The 22,053-nt window shown below is 42.7% G+C and overlaps 1 protein-coding gene across 1 annotated transcript in view; it reads right to left on the minus strand.

Moving 5' to 3' along the window:
- Positions 1-297: 297 nt before the first annotated feature.
- Positions 298-22,053, minus strand: part of LOC120572643 (zinc finger protein 665-like) — a 29,780-nt gene continuing 8,024 nt past the window's right edge. Inside the window, exons 3-7 of the mRNA XM_039821960.1 lie at positions 20,482-21,263; positions 16,774-16,835; positions 11,030-11,297; positions 5,280-5,550; positions 298-1,234 (exon numbers count right to left, since the gene is read on the minus strand). Of these exons, the coding sequence (XP_039677894.1) occupies positions 461-1,234; positions 5,280-5,550; positions 11,030-11,297; positions 16,774-16,835; positions 20,482-21,263 (2,157 nt within the window). The 3' untranslated portion in view covers positions 298-460. The remainder of the gene's footprint in view (positions 1,235-5,279; positions 5,551-11,029; positions 11,298-16,773; positions 16,836-20,481; positions 21,264-22,053) is intronic.

Here is a 22,053-nt window from a genome sequence, read left to right on the forward strand (position 1 = left end):
TAAAGCATGCCAGGAAAATAATAATAATCATTTCATAAACTATAGGTTCCTCGCACTTTCAGTGCCTGGGACGACTTATAACTAGAGACTATGTATGAGTCACACTAAAACAATAAATCATTCTCAGTAAGTAATCATGTAAATGTTTTCCTCATGTATGACTGGACTTTTCTTTTATATACCCAAATATTCAGGATACTTTTTGATTGGCTAACGTGGGCTTAAGCTTCTTGTTACACTGCCACCTACAGATTTGGCGTGTATGTTTGGCATATACAGTATGTGCTCTTAACGGCATATATACACGGGTACGTGTAAACAAACACTTTTCTGAAAACTGACCGCTGTGCACGTTATTTTTTAAAACGGAGAGGTTGAAATGTTTATGAAAATAGCCGGCCACGTGTAAACATAGCATAAATTTCAATTAACTGCACAGCCCTACTCTGAAACATGTTCACTATGAGGCAGTGTGAAGGCGCTGGTGAGAGTAAAGGCTACTACTCTGAGCAAAGGTTTTTCCACATTGTTCACACCAGTACGGCTTCTCTCCTGTGTGAATGCGCTGGTGTTTTTTAAGGTCACTACTCTGAGCAAAAGTTTTTCCACATTGATCACAGCTGTACGGCTTCTCTCCCGTGTGAATGCGCTTGTGTGTTGTAAGGTGACTATTGTGAGAAAAGGTTTTCCCACATTGTTCACACCAGTAGGGCTTCTCTCCGGTGTGAACACGTCGGTGGCTTTCGGCATGTTCTGGAGTTTTGAACGTTTTCTCACACAGATCACAGCTGTGAGGTTTATCTCCGGTGTGAATGCGCTGGTGTCTTTTAAGGTGGTTACTCTCAGTAAAAGTCTTCCCACATTGATCACACCTGTGCGGCTTCTCTCCAGTGTGAATGCGCTGGTGTCTTTTAAGGTGGCCACTCTCACAAAAGTTTTTCCCACATTGATCACAGCTGTACGGCTTTTCTTCAGTGTGAATCCGTTGATGGTTTTTTAGGTTACCCTTTTGTGCAAAAGCTGCCCCACATTGATCACAGCTATACGGCTTGTCTCCAGTGTGAATGCGTTGATGGATTTTTAGATTACTCTGTTGTGTGAAAGCTGCCCCACATTGATCACAGCTGTAAGGTTTGTCTTCAGTGTGAACTCTCTGATGAATCTTGAAATATTCAGATGATGTGAAGGATTTGTCAAAGTAGTCACGTTTGGGTCCCTTTCCTCCTCTCTGTTTCTATAACAGACAGAGAGAGAGAGAGAGAGAGAGAGAGAGAGAGAGAGAGAGAGAGTGTTAGTGAACAAACTTCTTCAAACCTTAGGCTTGCTCTCACAATTTAAACTCTTCATACAATAATTTATGTCAAAATGAAGGTATATATGTGCAGGTTGCAGACATGTTATCATGGAAGCAAAGGTACTCTTCATAACATCATCATGTAGTCCAGCCTTTACTTCCGTGATGAACGTGTGTCATTTTGTTACACTTTATAATGCTCGCCTCATACTCTGCTTCTGACTGGCTAGTAGTCCTTACCTAGGTACTGTGCATGTGCGACTCCAAACAAAGATGGATCAGAAGTGAGATGCCTCACTCTGTAGCTAAAACACACAAGGTGAAAAGAGGAGCTGATAGCATTATAGAAACGTGTATAAGACTTTATATTGTTTATTAGTCTTCATAAAGGCAATATAACAGCACCAATGACTGTCACATGAATATTTTATATTATATATCCCATATTACACCTTAGTGGTCAGAATGTATATTACAGACAGACATTCACTCAATAACTCAATGGGCTCCTACAACTTCCTTTCTCCACCAAGGTTATTAAAGTTTTGCATTTTTCATTAGTTTTTATTTCGTTCGACTTTTTGTTTTCAAATTCAGTTTAGTTTTAATTAGTTTTTAAAAGCGGGTTTGCTAGTTTAGTTATTTTTTGAAAATGCTTAGTTTTAGTTTAGTTTTATTAGTTTTAGACTTTTTTGAAATATGGGTTATTTGTAGGGGGCAAGATTCAAAAAGGTCAGAAAAAGCATTGTGTAAAAATAACAACCAAAACATCATGCAATTTTAGAAATATGTATTCACAATGTATTCAACAATAACACCAGTACATAAGTTGAGCCGCAGTAAGTGTAAAATGTGTAAGTGACGTATTCCAGGAAAAAAACTATACAGTCAATAGACTGAAGAAGACATGTACATTAACAGGTGTTTGGAACTTTAGGTTGGAGTAAAGTGGCAAACTTTTTGAAGTCAATCGACTCACACAGTTGTGTAGACATCCCAGTATCAATACACATATTAACCCACGCTTCCTCCCGCTCATGGTGTTCATGCGTATTTACTAACCAGCAGCTATCGGGTCCCCGGTGAAAGCCCGCCTGTAGTGTTCTCTGTCCTGTGGTTGTCTCCGTCATGCTGCCTGGCCCTGTACCCATACGTCCATGCCTGTACCCATACGTCCATGCCCTGTACCCATACGTCCATGCCCTGTACCCATACGTCCATGCCCTGTACCCATACGTCCATGCCCTGTACCCATCCATGCCCTGTACCCATACCAGCTGTAACCCATACCCCCAGCCACCCATAGCCAGCTGTACCCATACCCATCCCATCCATCGTCAACCCCATACCATCGCCTAAGCCCACCCATAACCCCATCCCATATCATGTTACCTACCACCATACCCATCGTAACACATCATGCCCCATACCCTCCCCTACATCCCCATGCCCTGCCCCATACCATGCCCTGGCCCATCTCATGCCCTTAACCCCACCATCGTACTTACCATTTCCATACCATTGTTCTGTACCCATAAGCTCCATACATACCAAATACCCATGCTGTACCCATATCATGTAAAATTGCCCACAGGGTAACTACGCATGGTCCACCATACCCATGCACCCATACGCCCATGCCCTGTACCCATATCGCCCATGCCCTGTACCCATACCGCCCATGCCCTGTACCCATATCGGCGCCCTGTACCCATACGCCCATGCCCTGTACCTATACGCCCATGCCCTGTACCCATACCTCCATGCCTCTGTACCCATATCGTCCATGCCTCTCCCATACCCATGCCCTGGCCATACCGTCCATGCCTGTACCCATCCGCCCATGCCTGTACCCATACCCCATGCCTGTACCCATACGCCATGCCTGTACCTACACGCCCATCCCTGTACCCATACCGCCCATGCCCTGTACCCATACCACTGTACCCATATCCCATTCTCCTACATACCCATGCCATGCCCTGGCCCCATACGTCATGCCCTGTACCCATACGCCATGGCTGTACCCAGCCAGGCCGTACCCATCCGCCCATGCCCTGTACCCATACCGGCCCATGCCCTGTACCCATACCGCCATGCTCCGTACCCATATCCATGCCCTGTCCATACGCCCATGCCCTGTACCCATACCATGCTTGTACCCATACCCCATGCCCTTACCCGTCATGCCTGTACCCATACATGCCTACCTCCATTGTCCCACCATGCCGTACCCTAGTCCCCAGCCGTCCATACTACCATATGTACCCTAATTACTATACCCCAGGTACCATACTATTACAAATACCGTACCATATACCCATAATGTACCATAATTCACCCTCAATACAGTACCTACGTCTAACAATCCCCTACATACCTCCTTCCCTATCCCCATTTTAACTACTATATAACATACCCTATACAACACATAACATACATCATATGAAATCACTCCATACCACCTGTCGTACCCATACATCCATACCCTGTACCCATACATCCATACCCTGTACCCATACATCCATACCCTGTACCCATACATCCATACCCTGTACCCATACATCCATGCCTGTACCCATACATCCATACCCTGTACCCATACATCCATACCCTGTACCCATACATCCATACCCTGTACCCATACATCCATACCCTGTACCCATACATCCATGCCTGTACCCATACATCCATCCATACCCTGTACCCATACATCCATCCATACCCTGTACCATACATCCATACCCTGTACCCATACATCCATACCCTGTACCCATACATCCATACCCTGTACCCATACATCATACCCTGTACCCATACATCATACCCTGTACCCATACATCATACCCTGTACCCATACATCATACCCTGTACCCATACATCCATGGCCTGTACCCATACATCCATGGCCTGTACCCATACATCCATACCCTGTACCCATACATCCATACCCTGTACCCATACATCCATGGCCTGTACCCATACATCCATGGCCTGTACCCATACATCCATGCCTGGCCCCAAACATCCATACCCTGTACCCATACATCCATACCCTGTACCCATACATCCATACCCTGTACCCATACATCCATACCCTGTACCCATACATCCATACCCTGTACCCATACATCCATACCCTGTACCCATACATCCATACCCTGTACCCATACATCCATGCCTGTACCCATACATCCATCCATACCCTGTACCATACATCCATACCCTGTACCCATACATCCATACCCTCTATCCATACATACATGCCCTGTACCCATACGTCCATACCCTGTACCGGTCCAGGGTAAGCTTCTGTTTCAGGGGAAGGGGGCTTTGCGTTATCCTTGCCCTGTCACTGCTTGTTAAGGTAAGCTACGTTTGTTTCCTTGTGCGCGCTTCTCAAATTTACTTTCAAATTCGTGGCATTTTTCCCTTTAATAAATTGTCCACATATTTTACCACATTCCACTACAAGGGACTTGCTTTTATCTGACACAGTCATAATCAGACTCTGCCGCTTTCTTACAACTTTCGGTAACGCTATGATGCCAGGCGAGGGGCACGGACTATGTTGTGTTCAATTTGACGTGGGATGTCGGAATTTCTGGGTTCCCAGTTGGAAACTATACATGTCTACGGGATATGTCAACTCTGAAAGATAGAATGTTATTTGCTCTGTGAAAGACATTGACAAAGATGAAAACTAAGGACATTTACTCAATAATTTTATTTTAGTTAGTTTTGCAAACAGACATTACAGTTTAAGTTCAGTTATAGTTTTTTTGTAATGCCTCATTTTTATTTTTATTTCAGTTAACGACAATGTTTTTTCCCACCTAGTTGTCATTATTTAGTTCGTTTTCGTTAACGATTATAACCTTGTTCTCCACATTTGTTCTCTAACAACAGAATGAACAGATGATCCACGGAGCATCGACTCTCTTCCTGGTTTCTTTATAGTGGTTGTTGTGTCCTGAACACTGACCTGAACATCTTTGGTATCAGAGTCCCAGTCTGCTGCTGGTCTCCTGGGGACCTCGTTGGTCTCAGAGTCCCAGTCTGCTGCTGATCTCCTGGGGACCTCGTTGGTCTCAGAGTCCCAGTCTGCTGCTGGTCTCCTGGGGACCTCGTTGGTCTCAGAGTCTGAGTCTGCTGCTGGTCTCCTGGGGATCTGGTTGCTCTGCTGCTCCTGGTTCTGGTTGTCCTCCTCCATTCCTCTCAGATCTCCACTGGGGCTGCTGGACTCGCTCTGGATTCTGTTCAGTACGAATCAAAGCATGCAGAGTCTTCCTCAAAAGCTAGTTTACTTGCAGCAAGGAATCTATTACTGTTCATGCACCTCATGAGTACAGACACTGACTGCCGATCACCCACAGCAGCTGAATTTTAAAAGCAGGTTACATAAAACACAAAGACAGCAAATATATTCTTATCTGGGTTAGTCTTGCTCTCAGGAGTATATTGTGCAGTAGTGTTTGTGCTCAGTACAGAGTTGCATGCAGTCATTGAGGAAGTGGTTAAAAGTACTCCGGATGAGGCACGAAGAAGAACTCTGATGCACAGATGGTTTCAGTTTCAGTCTTTAAGTGTAGACATTATGTACCAGACAGTTGGGTCAAAAAACAGGAAATGTGTATAAGTAAAGGAAGCTGTGCAACACAGGCGGCAACACAGGCGGCCCCTGCTCGATTATGGAAAGTATCAATAATCACGATTATTTTACACAATTACGTTGTAGTTATTGAATTTAAAAAAAACAGTGAAATGGTGAAACAAATCAACAGTAAAAACTGTTTGAACTGTGACATTTCCCTCTAATGCTTTTCCAGTTTGAGCTTTTCTCTCCATTCAGAAGACAGGAAAAAATAAGAGTTGACTTGCAAAACATAATGTGCAAAATAATCCTTTTTCTTGATTACTCTGTTTTTTGGGATTGTTGAGCAGAAATCGTAATCATGATTAGAAATTAGGGGTGGTACGGTTCATGAAAAAACATCCGAACCGTTCAGTCCGCTTGTCTCGGTTCGGAGCGCGTGTGTGCCGCTCGGTTGGGCGCATGCGCAATGTAGCCTTGTGCCCGTCAGGTGCCCCATATGTGACCTCAGTGTGTTTCCCTTTTGCGCGAAAGAAGAGGTGTGGACAAGTGACCAACAAAATGTACAGCAAAAGACCGTTCAAAACATTTCAGGCCGTCATGCCAACCTGTATACATTTTAACATCGATGTACTGTAATGTTTTTTAACTCTAAAGTCGGTAAAGCGGCTGCCGTTTAGATCCTGTCGGGTCTCTGCAGCGGGCGGGGCTGCTCAGTTCTCCCTGCGACTGACACACACACACACACACACACACACACACACACACACACACACACACACACACACACACACACACACACACACACACACACACACACACAGTGGATGCAGGAAAACGGAGATGAGCCGTATACAGGACAACCTGACAGCTACGCTCATTATTGTAAGTACAATGATAAGTCCAATAAGTACTTTATCAAACCTTATGACTGTGTGTCCCAGCCCAGGAGTGTGTGTGTGTGTGTGTGTGTGTGTTGTGTGTGTGTGTGTGTGTGTGTGTGTGTGTGTGTGTGTGTGTGTATGTGTGTGTGTGTGTGTGTCCCAGCCCAGGCCAGGATAGGAAATTAACTAACAATGTAAACTGTTTTTATGTTTGACATATTCTGACTTAGAAGCTAACATGACTCCTAGAAGCTAACATACCATGACTCCTAGAAGCTGACATGACTCCTAGAAGCTAACATGACATGACTCCTAGAAGCTACCATGACTCCTAGAAGCTAACATACCATGACTCCTAGAAGCTGACATGACTCCTAGAAGCTAACATACCATGACTCCTAGAAGCTAACATGACATGACTCCTAGAAGCTACCATGACTCCTAGAAGCTAACATGACATGACTCCTAGAAGCTAACATACCATGACTCCTAGAAGCTAACATACCATGACTCCTAGAAGCTAACATGACATGACTCCTAGAAGCTAACATACCATGACTCCTAGAAGCTAACGGACATGACTCCTAGAAGTTAACATACCATGACTCCTAGAAGCTAACATGACTCCTAGAAGCTAACATACCATGACTCCTAGAAGCTGACATGACTCCTAGAAGCTAACATACCATGACTCCTAGAAGCTAACATGACATGACTCCTAGAAGCTACCATGACTCCTAGAAGCTAACATACCATGACTCCTAGAAGCTGACATGACTCCTAGAAGCTAACATACCATGACTCCTAGAAGCTAACATGACTCCTAGAAGCTAACATACCATGACTCCTAGAAGCTAACATGACATGACTCCTAGAAGCTAACATACCATGACTCCTAGAAGCTAACATGACATGACTCCTAGAAGTTAACATACCATGACTCCTAGAAGCTAACATGACTCCTAGAAGCTAACATGACTCCTAGAAGCTAACATACCATGACTCCTAGAAGCTGACATGACTCCTAGAAGCTAACATACCATGACTCCTAGAAGCTAACATGACATGACTCCTAGAAGCTACCATGACTCCTAGAAGCTGACATGACTCCTAGAAGCTAACATACCATGACTCCTAGAAGCTAACATACCATGACTCCTAGAAGCTACCATGACTCCTAGAAGCTAACATGACATGACTCCTAGAAGCTAACATACCATGACTCCTAGAAGCTAACATGACATGACTCCTAGAAGCTAACATACCATGACTCCTAGAAGCTAACATGACATGACTCCTAGAAGTTAACATACCATGACTCCTAGAAGCTAACATGACATGACTCCTAGAAGCTAACATACCATGACTCCTAGAAGCTAACATGACTCCTAGAAGCTAACATGACTCCTAGAAGCTAACATGACTCCTAGAAGCTAACATACCATGACTCCTAGAAGCTAACATACCATGACTCCTAGAAGCTAACATACCATGACTCCTAGAAGCTAACATACCATGACTCCTAGAAGCTAACATACCATGACTCCTAGAAGCTAACATACCATGACTCCTAGAAGCTAACATACCATGACTCCTAGAAGCTAACATGACATGACTCCTAGAAGCTAACATGACATGACTCCTAGAAGCTAACATGACATGACTCCTAGAAGCTAACATGACTCCTACAAGCTAACACACACACACACACACACACACACACACACACACACACACACACACACACACACACACACACACACACACACACACACACACACACACACACACACACACACACACACACACACACACACACACACACACACACACACACACACACACACACACACACACACACACAGTGGATGCAGGAAAAACGGAGATGAGCCGTATACAGGACAACCTGACAGCTACGCTCATTATTGTAAGTACAATGATAAGTCCAATAAGTACTTTATCAAACCTTATGACTGTGTGTCCCAGCCCAGGAGTGTGTGTGTGTGTGTGTGTGTGTGTGTGTGTGTGTGTGTGTGTGTGTGTGTGTGTGTGTGTGTGTGTGTGTGTCCCAGCCCAGGCCAGGATAGGAAATTAACTAACAATGTAAACTGTTTTTATGTTTGACATATTCTGACTTAGAAGCTAACATGACTCCTAGAAGCTAACATACCATGACTCCTAGAAGCTGACATGACTCCTAGAAGCTAACATACCATGACTCCTAGAAGCTAACATGACATGACTCCTAGAAGCTAACATGACTCCTAGAAGCTAACATGACATGACTCCTAGAAGCTAACATGACTCCTAGAAGCTAACATACCATGACTCCTAGAAGCTAACATGACATGACTCCTAGAAGCTAACATACCATGACTCCTAGAAGCTAACATGACATGACTCCTAGAAGTTAACATACCATGACTCCTAGAAGCTAACATGACTCCTAGAAGCTAACATACCATGACTCCTAGAAGCTAACATACCATGACTCCTAGAAGCTAACATACCATGACTCCTAGAAGCTAACATACCATGACTCCTAGAAGCTAACATGACATGACTCCTAGAAGCTAACATGACATGACTCCTAGAAGCTAACATACCATGACTCCTAGAAGCTAACATACCATGACTCCTAGAAGCTAACATGACTCCTAGAAGCTAACATACCATGACTCCTAGAAGCCAACATACCATGACTCCTAGAAGCTAACATGACTCATAGAAGCTAACATACCATGACTCCAAGAAGCTAACATACCATGACTCCAAGAAGCTAACATGACTCCTAGAAGCTAACATACCATGACTCCTAGAAGCTAACATACCATGACTCCTAGAAGCTAACATACCATGACTCCTAGAAGTTAACATGACTCCTAGAAGCTAACATACCATGACTCCTAGAAGCTAACATACCATGACTCCTAGAAGCTAACATGACTCCTAGAAGCTAACATGACTCCTAGAAGCTAACATACCATGACTCCTAGAAGCTAACATGACTCCTAGAAGCTAACATACCATGACTCCTAGAAGCTAACATACCATGACTCCTAGAAGCTAACATGACTCCTAGAAGCTAACATGACTCCTAGAAGCTAACATACCATGACTAAACTAACATGACTCCTAGAAGCAATACGCATGACTCCTAGAAGCTAACATGACACGACTCCTAGAAGCTAACATACCATGACTCCTAGAAGCTAACATACCATGACTCCTGAAGCTAACATACAAAGCAAGCTAACATACCATGACTCCTCAAAGCTAGCATGACTCCTAGAAGGTAACATACCATGACTCCTAGAAGCTAACATACCATGACTCCTAGAAGCTAGCATGACTCCTAGAAGCTAACATACCATGACTCCTAGAAGCTAACATACCATGACTCCTAGAAGCTAACATACCATGACTCCCAAAGCTAACATACCATGACTCCTAGAAGCTAACATGACACGACTACTAAAGCTAACATACCATGACTCCTAGAAGCTAACATGACTCCTAGAAGCTAACATACCATGACTCCTAGAAGCAACTTAACTCCTAGAAGCTAACACGACTCCTAGAAGCTAACATACCATGACTCCTAGAAGCTAACATACCATGACTCCTAGAAGCTAACATACCATGACTCCTAGAAGCTAACATGACTCCTAGAAGCTAGCATGACTCACAAGGTAACATACCATGACTCCTAGAAGCTAACATACCATGACTCCTAGAAGCTAGCATGACTCTTACAAGCTAACATACCATGACTCCTAGAAGCTAACATACCATGACTCCTAGAAGCTAACATACCATGACTCCTAGAAGCTAACATGACATGACTCCTAGAAGCTAACATACCATGACTCCTAGAAGCTAACATACCATGACTCCTAGAAGCTAACATGACTCCTAGAAGCTAACATGACATGACTCCTAGAAGCTAACATGACATGACTCCTAGAAGCTAACATACCATGACTCCTAGAAGCTAACATGACTCCTAGAAGCTAGCATGACTCCTAGAAGCTAACATGACTCCTAGAAGCTAACATACCATGACTCCTAGAAGCTAACTAGTGATGCACGATATATCGGCCGCCGATATAACATCAGCCGATATGGTCATTTTTTTACACATCGGTATCGTTCCGATGTCAAAATAGGGCCGATGAATAGGGCCGATGAATAGGGCCGATGTGAATCATTCCTGTGTATTTGACGTGTGTGTGAGAATTTAGATCTAAATCTGACCTTTGGAGGGCAGGAATACGCTTAACAGCGTCTATACTGCCAAAATCAGAAGAAGAAGAAGCAGCAGCAGCGAGTCTGGGGGCGGGGAAGTTGGTTTTTGCAGACGGAATCTGCCGGCGACCTGGGACACTGGGAGATGTAGTAGACCACCGGCCCTCGGTGGGCGGGGGAGAGATGAACGCCGTACAGGTTAGTTTGACCAGCGGGCAGCAGCGAGGGCCGGAGCAGGCAGCAGCGGCGAGGGCCGGAGCGATCATGGGGGGACATTCTCAGCGGTGAAACGCAAACGGGGCTGGAGTATAGCTAACCTAGCTAGGTGGAAAGCTAACGCTAGCCAGCCACCTGTTCCATCAGTGCTGCTTGCAAGTGTCTGCTCATTAGACAAACTGGACTACATCCAACTTCAACGAAACGCCCATCGCAAGTTCAGAGACTTCGGTTTTTCTTGTTGTGGAAACATGTTGCCGGGGTAACGGTGGAGATGGGCTGTATTAACACGGCTTTAATTAGCTGCTCGTATCCAACGAAATGCTAACTGCTGGGGAGTTTGTGACTAGTAAATGCCGACCATTATACATTTCACGCAGATTTACAACTGTGTTTAATGCAATCGACTACGTTATAGCTAGCACACACGTAAAAGTTCAGCGAACGCATCCTAGCATTAGCGCTTGGTGGACTGTAAACACCTGTTTCGTATGTCGTTTTTATATATTTTAAATGTGTAACCATTACAGCCACGTTGAAATGTTGTTTCGTGTATATGGTTGAGATGAGAATAAAACACATTTGGGTTGAGTTGAATGCTGCCTCACTGTCGGTCTGTAAACGGTAGGCGTGGCTTGGGAGTGGAGTCTAAGCAGCGAAGCAAGTGCATTCTGGGATTTGGTGTTTTTAATCCATTTGAGCCAAAAACACATTTTCTGGCTTATCTCGGCCTAGAAAGCACCAATTTCTATAATTTTGAGGGTTAGGCCTAACCCTAAAGTACTTGGAAGTTACTGTACTTACAGTTCAGAAGACTGTAAAAGCCAGTGTCTGTTCAGTCCAGTTTGTTCTGGCTCCATTTTCACATTTTACCTTTTTCAATACTTTTGGCTTTGGCCATTTAAGGCCTACTACTGTACTTTAAAGTTTTGAACTGTTGTACAATGTTCACAGAATACAGTGACTTGGTCTCAAGTGAGTTAGATGTTTATTGTGAATACTCTTGGCTGGTTGGCTTATTCATAGTGTGAATTCAGGACACACTTGTATCCTACAGAGATATCGACATCGGTAAATATCGGTATCGGCCATAACAGAAATATTGACATCGGTTATCGGTATCGGCCACAATTTTCACATCGGTGCATCACTAAAGCTAACATAACATGACTCCTAGAAGCTAACATACCATGACTCCTAGAAGCTAACATGAAATGAAGCATACACATCATCCACTAATGCGTTGCGTAGCCTATCCCTAAATACACCGTATCTAGACATAATGTAATATACCTCTCCTTTGTATGAGACACAAAACAGCTGTGCACGTTAATAACTCTAAGAAAGTGCAAATACTTCTGCAACCTTTCAGTAAGACATTTATACCACTATCTATCTATCTATCTATCCATCTATCCATCTATCCATCTAGATAGATAGATAGATAATAAAAAAAGATATTATCAAAAAAGATAATAAAAAAAGCTACAAAAACGAAAGAAAAAAAAACGACAAAAACATTTTTTTTAAACGTTGAAAAAAGTGACCAAAAAAATAAATAAAATAAAATATCAGCAAAAGTGACAAAAACAAAAAAAAAATTGTTTTAAAATGCAAAAAAGTGACAAAACAAAGTAGCAGGGCAACGGACAGGACAAAACACGAGGGATCAGGGGCGCAACTAGCCAGAGTCAGAGGGGTATGCAGCAACAATTTAGGCCCACCTGTAGGGCTGCACAATTATGGCCAAAATGATAATCGCGATTATATTGCTCAATATTGAGATCACGATTAATTATCATGATTATTTGTTGATTTTAACCAAAACTGATTTTATGGTCATAGGATAATTATAACTGCCTTTACATCCATATTGTGCTACATTCCTCCTTTATTGAAGGATACTGTGAAGGAGCCACTTCAGCTTTCCATACATGCACGTTTGCCGTAAGGTATCTACCTGACGAAATAGCAACGTGGATTTCGGTGGATCATTACACTGCTACTTAGGCTACATGTCTGCGTTGCGCTCTGATGCTCCCCCCCACACACACACACACACACACACACACACACACACACACACACACACACACACACACACACACACACACACACACACACACACACCTAGAAGATACACACCTACTGAGAGCTCAACACACACTTTACTTGATACTTCATTCAGGACACAAAACACGGTCCATAGCAGCATAGATAACATAGCAACAGACAGACAAATACAAGACAGAACCATCCAATAAGAAATGAGTCCAACTGTCAGAGTTCTGTTCAGATATTAAAGATATTACCAGATATTAGAGATATTAGCAGATAGACTAAAACACACAGAGCACCTTTAAAAAGGTGTTGTAGTGAGATCAGTAAGCATTAGAATGTAGTAGAGGAAGCTCCGTTTCTATCAGCTATGTTCAGGACAGCCACAGCCACAGCTGTCGGCGCATGCGCAGCTCAGCCTTCTCCTCGCTTTGATCTCCGTGAAGAGCAGTCATTAGAGGCTTTACCTGAGTGTGTGTGTGTGTGTGTGTGTGTGTGTCTTTACCTCGAGCTCTGTCTCCTAAAACGGTCCAATAAGATCAGCAGCTAACACACTACACAGCTATTCTACCGCCAGCACCGGATATCACAGGGGAACAACGGCACTTCCGCGTTCCTCCTACTCAGGGCTTTTCACAATAAAAGTTTAAAATGAACGAAGGCCAGTGGCGCCGCCTGGAGCTCAGGAGGGGAACTACACATAAACATACCGTTAATTATATACACTACATATATACATATACACTATATATATATATATATATATATATATATATATATATATATATATATACATACATACATACCAGTTAGTGGTGGACTGGAACTGAGTACATTAATTAAAGTACTGTACTTTACTTGAGTATTTTCCCCACTATATCTCAGAGGGAAATAATGTACTTTTTACTACATTTATCTGACAGCTTTAGTTACTAGTTACTTTAGTTACTCCACTACATTTATCTGACAGCTTTAGTTACTAGTTACTTTAGTTACTCCACTACATTTATCTGACAGCTTTAGTTACTATTTACTTTAGTTACTCCACTACATTTAACTGACAGCTTTAGTTACTAGTTACTTTAGTTACTCCACTACATTTACCTGACAGCGTTAGTTACTAATGTCCACAACACTGCTTTAAACTCCCATATTTAATATAAATGCAACGTTTCAACCCGACTGGGTCTTCTTCAGGCAAATTCAGTAGAGGAAACAATTCTGTACATATAAAGCTACCCCAAACAATTAAAGAATTAAAGAACATTACCCCACATATTCATAACATCTGCTGCATTAGTACTGACAGAAAAAAACTACAGTGAGGAAAATAAGTATTTGAACACCCTCCTATTTTGCAAGTTCTCCCACTTGGAAATCATGGAGGGGTCTGAAATTGTTATCGTAGGTGCATGTCCAATGTGAGAGACATAATCTAAAAAAAAAATCCAGAAATCACAATATATGATTTTTTAACTATTTATTTGTATGATACAGCTGCAAATAAGTATTTGAACACCTGTCTATCAGCTAGAATTCTGCCCCTCAAAGACCTGTTAGTCTGCCTTTAAAATGTCCACCTCCACTCCATTTATTATCCTAAATTAGATGCACCTGTTTGAGGTTGTTAGCTGCATAAAGACACCTGTCCACCCCATACAATCAGTAAGAATCCAACTACTAACATGGCCAAGACCAAAGAGCTGTCCAAAGACACTAGAGACAAAATTGTACACCTCCACAAGGCTAGAAAGGACTATGGGGAAATTGCCAAGCAGCTTGGTGAAAAAAGGTCGACTGTTGGAGCAATCATTAGAAAATGGAAGAAGCTAAACATGACTGTCAATCTCCCTCGGACTGGGGCTCCATGCAAGATCTCACCTCGTGGGGTCTCAATGATCCTAAGAAAGGTTAGAAATCAGCCCAGAACTACACGGGAGGAGCTGGTCAATGACCTGAAAAGAGCTGGGACCACCGTTTCCAAGGTTACGGTTGGTAATACACTAAGACGTCATGGTTTGAAATCATCCATGGCACGGACGGTTCCCCTGCTTAAACCAGCACATGTCAAGGCCCGTCTTAAGTTTGCAAATGACCATCTGGATGATCCAGAGGAGTCATGGGAGAAAGTCATGTGGTCAGATGAGACCAAAATAGAACTTTTTGGTCATAATTCCACTAACCGTGTTTGGAGGAAGAAGAATGGTGAGTACCGTCCCAAGAACACCATCCCTACTGTGAAACATGGGGGTGGTAGCATCATGCTTTGGGGGTGTTTTTCTGCACATGGGACAGGGCGACTGCACTGTATTAAGGAGAGGATGACCGGGGCCATGTATTGCGAGATTTTGGGGAACAACCTCCTTCCCTCAGTTAGAGCATTGAAGATGGGTCGAGGCTGGGTCTTCCAACATGACAATGAGCCGAAGCACACAGCCAGGATAACCAAGGAGTGGCTCTGTAAGAAGCATATCAAGGTTCTGGTCTCCAGACCTAAACCCAATAGAGAATCTTTGGAGGGAGCTTAAACTCTGTGTTTCTCAGCGACAGCCCAGAAACCTGACTGATCTAGAGAAGATCTGTGTGGAGGAGTGGGCCAAAATCCCTCCTGCAGTGTGTGCAAGCCTGGTGGAAAAACTACAGGAAACGTTTGACCTCTGTACTTGCAAACAAAGGCTACTGTATCAAATATTAACATTGATTTGCTCAGGTGTTCAAATACTTATTTGCAGCTATATCATACAAATAAATAGTTAAAAAATCATATATTGTGATTTCTGGATTTTATTTTTTTTAGATTATGTCTCTCACAGTGGACATGCACCTACAATGACAATTTCAGACCCCTCCATGATTTCTAAGTGGGAGAACTTGCAAAATAGCATGGTGTTCAAATACTTATTTTCCTGACTATATCTTACAACATGTTTTCTAAGAATGGTTTTATATCAAATTCTTCATTAAGGCCATGAGGAGACATTGTGTTTAGATAATGAATCCAAAAGGTTTCCCGTCAGATGAGCCTTTTATCCTGGTCTCCCCCTCTAGGAGTTGTTAACTCGCTCCAACCCTATATATCTGAGGGCGCTGACATTATGCCCGGCTAGTTTAAAATGGGCTCATCCCGTTCTTTTTTTTTTAAAGATTATTTTTTTCCTTTATTTTAGATTGACAGTGGATAGACAGGAAAGGTAGGAGAGAAATGGGGGATGACCCCACTCATCCCCTGTTCTAATGGTGCTTCTGTGTTGACTGATTCTGGCCCGTATCGCTCTCGATGATTTACCCACATATTCTAAACCACATGGGCAGCGAATTAGATAAATAACATTTTAATCAGGAGAGACTTTGCTGCAGATATGCAAAGATTTATTGTACAAATGCAGGTTATGACATGTACAGTCTTTGGAGATTAGACTCGATCAATATGAAATTATATATATTTAGGGGTTTAAAAAACCAGAAGCTGATCCCCCGACGGAGTCTAGACACTGATGGTGGTGTGAGGAACAAGGAGCTGTGCATGAAGAAGACGGAGGAGCTGGGGAGGAGGAGGGTTGTGCTCTTAGCCTGAAATGACAACTGAGCAGCAGAGAGAGACAGGGATGTCATGCTGTGATTGGCTCGTGAAATTTAAGGCCATTTCTGATTGGTTAATGTAAAAGTGAACTCCTCTACAGCTGTTCAGTTTTAGAAGAGAGATAATTGGTTATAGTTATACTTTTTTAAATATTGAGCTTTTTTAACTTTTTTTATTTTACATTTAAAGACAATAGAGCAATCTTCAAATCCTCTTCAGGTATCTTCCATTTAGGAATGCTACTCCTCCCACATCATTTACACTCTTGACATCATTCAAACTTTAAACTGTTCACTAAACATTTAGCTATTACAGTTGTATTCAGCTTCATGATATCTTTTCTGTCTGTCTGTCTGTCTGTCTGAAACAGAAACAATGTTAGTAGTATTCATCTTTTTAAAGACATTTATATTAATTCGAATCGTTTCCACTTTTGCACATTTTCCTACAACTTCACCTTCTTCTTACACACTGAAGCCTGTAGTTCAGCTTTTCAGAAAACCCTCAAATATTCCACTTTTGTATCATACATTTTTGGTGTAATTTAACATTTTAATGAAATGTTAACTAATTTAACCCTCCTGTTGTCCTTGGGTCAAATTTGACCCATTTACAAAAAGTTTCTATATCATAAATTTGGGTTTCTTTCAACCACATTGTCCAAAAAATATATAAGTAACGTGGATGGTTCCATACAACCATTACTCTTCACAGGTTAAATAAATGATCAGTTCACTACTTTCATTGAATTTGGATGATTTATTCAATTATATAGCATCTAATAAAAGACCCAATACAAGAACGTTGAAAAAAGTGACCAAAATATTGGAAAAGCTTTAAAAATATGGGGAGAAAACCAAAAAAATCAACATAAACATCGGAAAAATAACTGACAAAAGTGTCAAAAAAGATGTTGGGGAAAAAAGATTTTATTTCAAATTTTGACCTAGAAAAACAAAAAGTTGCATGTTGACGGGAACACAAGGGTTAAACCATTTCCAACTTTACAACAACACCTTCTTCTTACGCAAACTTTAGAAATGTAGCTTTTCAGCATTTACAAGCTTTTTCTGCAGGAAATGCATCTTCTACTTACTCTTCAGAAGACCTTCCCTTTCTGTCCAATGAAAACCATGTATCTCCAGACAGGGCCGCCTCTAGACTTTTGGGGGCCCGAAGCAGGATTTGGTTTGGGGACTCTCCACATTGTAACATGTTGCCACTGCACTTGGCACTTAACCATGAGCTATGAGGTCTACTGTGGGACATTTCAAGCGCTCTTGGGGGCCCTCTGGTAGCCACAGGGATATACCTGTAAACACGTAAACCCAGCGCGCTACAGCTGTAACGTTAGTACAGCCATGAAAGTAGCAAACAAACGTACAGGATCAACAGAGATACTGTAGATGCTATCCGCCCTAAAAGAAAATGGCATGTTTCTAACAGTTGCTTGACATGAGACATAGCAAACTCTGGGTAAATATTGGACATGTATTTGAAAGATGGAGACAGCTTAGAGCCCTAAAGGACGCAGAGTTGGCTTATTTCCTCCTGAACAGGTAAGCATTAGCTTCAGGCTAATTTATCACGGCTACAAGGGATGGGCATTTTATGTTATTTAAACATTTGTGAACTCACATTGAATTATATAGCTACAGTACCCAAGTTGGTTATTCGCAAAAACAATTGAGACATAGCCAGTAAAGTGATCCTGACTGGTCCGGGCTAACGCCGCCATGTTAACCTTGCTAACTGCTAACGTTACCGGGAGGACCAGGCAAGCAGCCCATGGCTGTTTACAAAGTGTAGTTCCGCGGCCGGAACCGACAACGGTGAGTTATTTTAAGCCACAAGAGGGAGGTATAAATCGGGAAGAGAGGACCGTGAGTCTGCAGTGTGTTTAGTGATTGTTGATGTAATTCTGTGTGTTCAGTCGGCAAGGTAGTGGTATTTTTAGCGTTTCGTATTGTAATTCTAAGCCGAGGAAGTCTGGCATGTCGAGACGACGGCGAGGTTGGGGGGTTTTTGGCGGTTCCTACTGTAATTCTAAGCCAAAAAAGTGTGTCTGTCAGTTGGGTAAAGAACTCTGCGTGAGCGCAGGCTTTTATTAATATTGTCGGCATCTAACGTTAGCTACTCCGCTGTGCTGTGAAGTAATGTCTGGCTATGTGAGACTAGCATCTAACTTTAGCTACTCCGCTGTGCTGTGGAGTAAATGTCTGGCTATGTGAGACTAGCATCTAACGTTAGCTACTCCGCTGTGCTGTGAAGTAATTTCTGACTATGTGAGACTAGCATCTAACGTTAGCTACTCCGCTGTGCTGTGAAGTAATTTCTGACTATGTGAGACTAGCATCTAACGTTAGCTACTCCGCTGTGCTGTGGAGTAATGTCTGGCTATGTGAGACTAGCATCTAACGTTAGCTACTCCGCTGTGCTGTGAAGTAATGTCTGGCTATGTGAGACTAGCATCTAACGATAGCTACTCTGCTGTGCTGTTAAGTAATGTCTGGCTATGTGAGACTAGCATCTAACGTTAGCTACTCCGCTGTGCTGTGAAGTAATTTCTGACTATGTGAGACTTACATCTAACGTTAGCTACTCCGCTGTGCTGTGAAGTAATTTCTGACTATGTGAGACTAGCATCTAACGTTAGCTACTCTGCTGTGCTGTGGAGTAATGTCTGGCTATGTGAGACTAGCGTCTAGCAATGTTGTTGTGGATGCTGTGTTCTCAGCCTGGCAACCTCCGTGAACTTCGAGTCTGGGGAGGAGGGTGGGGGGGGGAGACGACTCTCTCCAGTATTTTGAATTTGTACTGCAGTAACTTTTTTACACGTGTTATTTACCCCTAGGGTCAATTTGCGCCGGATTTGTCCTTTAAAGCAACACTATGCAACTTTTCCTCTTCGGTCCCCCTACAGGTTGGAAGAGGAATTGTCCCATTAAGATTAGGTCTCATTGGAACTACAGATCAGCTACCCGATCTGGCAAACTTGCATAGTGCGGTTATAGCCGGTAGAGGGCAGCAAAGAGAATGCAGAAGTGCCATTCACCCTGTTACGAGTTGATGGAACGATTTTGGAAACATTATTTTAAGGTGCAAAAAGTTAGTTTAAGATCAGTTGTTCGTCCCAAGATGACGGTGGCACAGGCGCAGTTTAAACATATTAACTGTTCAAGTTAGTTTTAAGCAGCAGACATTAGTTCTGATTAAAGCTTCCCAGTTAAGCACTTATCTTCGTCCTAAGGGACAATAGACTAAATATTTCATAAATTTGACATTGCCTTAGTAAAGAGTGATGGGATTTTTCAAATTAAGAACAAATACTCCTTTGTTGCAGCATTAGTTAAATAGCGCTAGCAGTTGAACCCTGACCTCAGAATATTTTATTACAGGAATATAAGCTAATTTTGAATTGAATAAAGCCCTTGAAAGGGAGGCAGCATAATATGTAGTGGTAACAGGATATCATCCATGCTGTTCAGAAGATAAAGTTACTGCTGGTCAGCCTTCAATGTGAAGAGAAGATCAGAATATAACAACTCAGCTATCAGGGCATGAGGAGGAGGCAGGAGGAAACAGCTTGGCTCGGAAACATGTTCACTACGAGGCAGTGTGAAGGCGCTGGTGAGATTTAAGGTTACTACTCTGAGAAAAGGTTTTCCCACATTGTTCACACCAGTACGGCTTCTCTCCAGTGTGAATGCGCTGGTGAGATTTAAGGCTACCACTCCGAGAAAACATTTTTCCACATTGTTCACACCAGTATGGCTTCTCTCCAGTGTGAATGCGCTGGTGAGTTTTAAGGCTACCACTCTCAGAAAACATTTTTCCACATTGTTCACACCAGTATGGCTTCTCTCCAGTGTGACCACGTCGGTGGCTTACTAGCTCACTACTACAAGAAAAGGTTTTACCACATTGATCACAGCTGTAAGGTTTATCTCCAGTGTGAATGCGTTGATGGCTTTTTAGGGAACCCTGTCGTGGGAAAGCTGCTCCACATTGATCACAGCTGTAAGGTTTATATCCAGTGTGAATGTGTTGATGTCTGTTTAGGGTATTCTGTCGTGCGAAAGCTGCCCCACATTGATCACAGCTGTAAGGTTTATCTCCAGTGTGAATGCGTTGATGGCTTTTTAGGGTACTCTGTTGTATGAATGCTGCCCCACATTGATCACAGCTGTAAGGTTTATCTCCAGTGTGAATGCGTTGATGGTTTTTTAGGCAACTCTGTATTGTGAAAGCTGCCCCACATTGATCACAGCTGTAAGGTTTGTCTCCAGTGTGAATTCTCTGATGAATCTTTAAATATTCAGATGTTGTGAAGGATTTGTCACAGTGTTGACATTGGTGACGTTTGGGTCCCTTTCCTCCTCTCCTTTTCTATAACAACAGACAAACAGAGAGAGAGAGAGTTAGTGAACAAACTTCTTTAAACCTTGTTCTTGCTCTCACAATTTTAACTCTTCATACAATAATTTATGACAAAATGAAGGAATATACGTGCCGGATGCAGACATGTTAACAGTGTTCACAAACTGCTCCAAACAGCTCTATTGTAGTCCAGCCTTTACTTCAGAGACAAACATGGGTCACTTTGTAACACCCGTTATAATGCTCGCCAAGCTGCTAGCATGGCACGCCCTCATACTCTGCTTCTGACTGGTCGGTAGTCCTTACCTAGGTACTGTAGTTACCTATGACGAAAGTTTCTTTTAATAACTTTTCATCTTTTTTGAAGTTGATCAGAGTACAACATGTGGAAATGGCCAAAATCGGACAAATTTCGAAGTTTCAGTTCAAAATGGCGGATGCTCCAATGACATTTGTTTTAACGTCTTGACATGTTACATATGTGTACCAAGTTCCGTTAGTTTATGTTAAATGTACTGCAGGGGCTCAATTTTTTAAAAATTTGTAGGGTGCGCTAGCGAGCCATTTTTGTGCGCCTATTCCCGAAAACCTTAAAATCCGTACATTTTCAGCAGACTTGATGCAGTGTTTCCTCTATGTTGACTGGCAAGTGGCGGTTTGCCAGGGTTAGATTTCTAGAGAGTAGGGGTGGTACGGTTCATGAAAAAACATCCGAACCGCTCGGTCCGCTTGTCTCGGTTCGGAGCGCGTGTGTGCCGCTCGGTTCGGCGCATGCGCAATGTAGCCTTGTGCCCGTCAG

Source organism: Perca fluviatilis, chromosome 14 (genome assembly GCF_010015445.1).
Source record: "Perca fluviatilis chromosome 14, GENO_Pfluv_1.0, whole genome shotgun sequence".
In the NCBI taxonomy this organism is placed as follows: domain Eukaryota; kingdom Metazoa; phylum Chordata; class Actinopteri; order Perciformes; family Percidae; genus Perca; species Perca fluviatilis.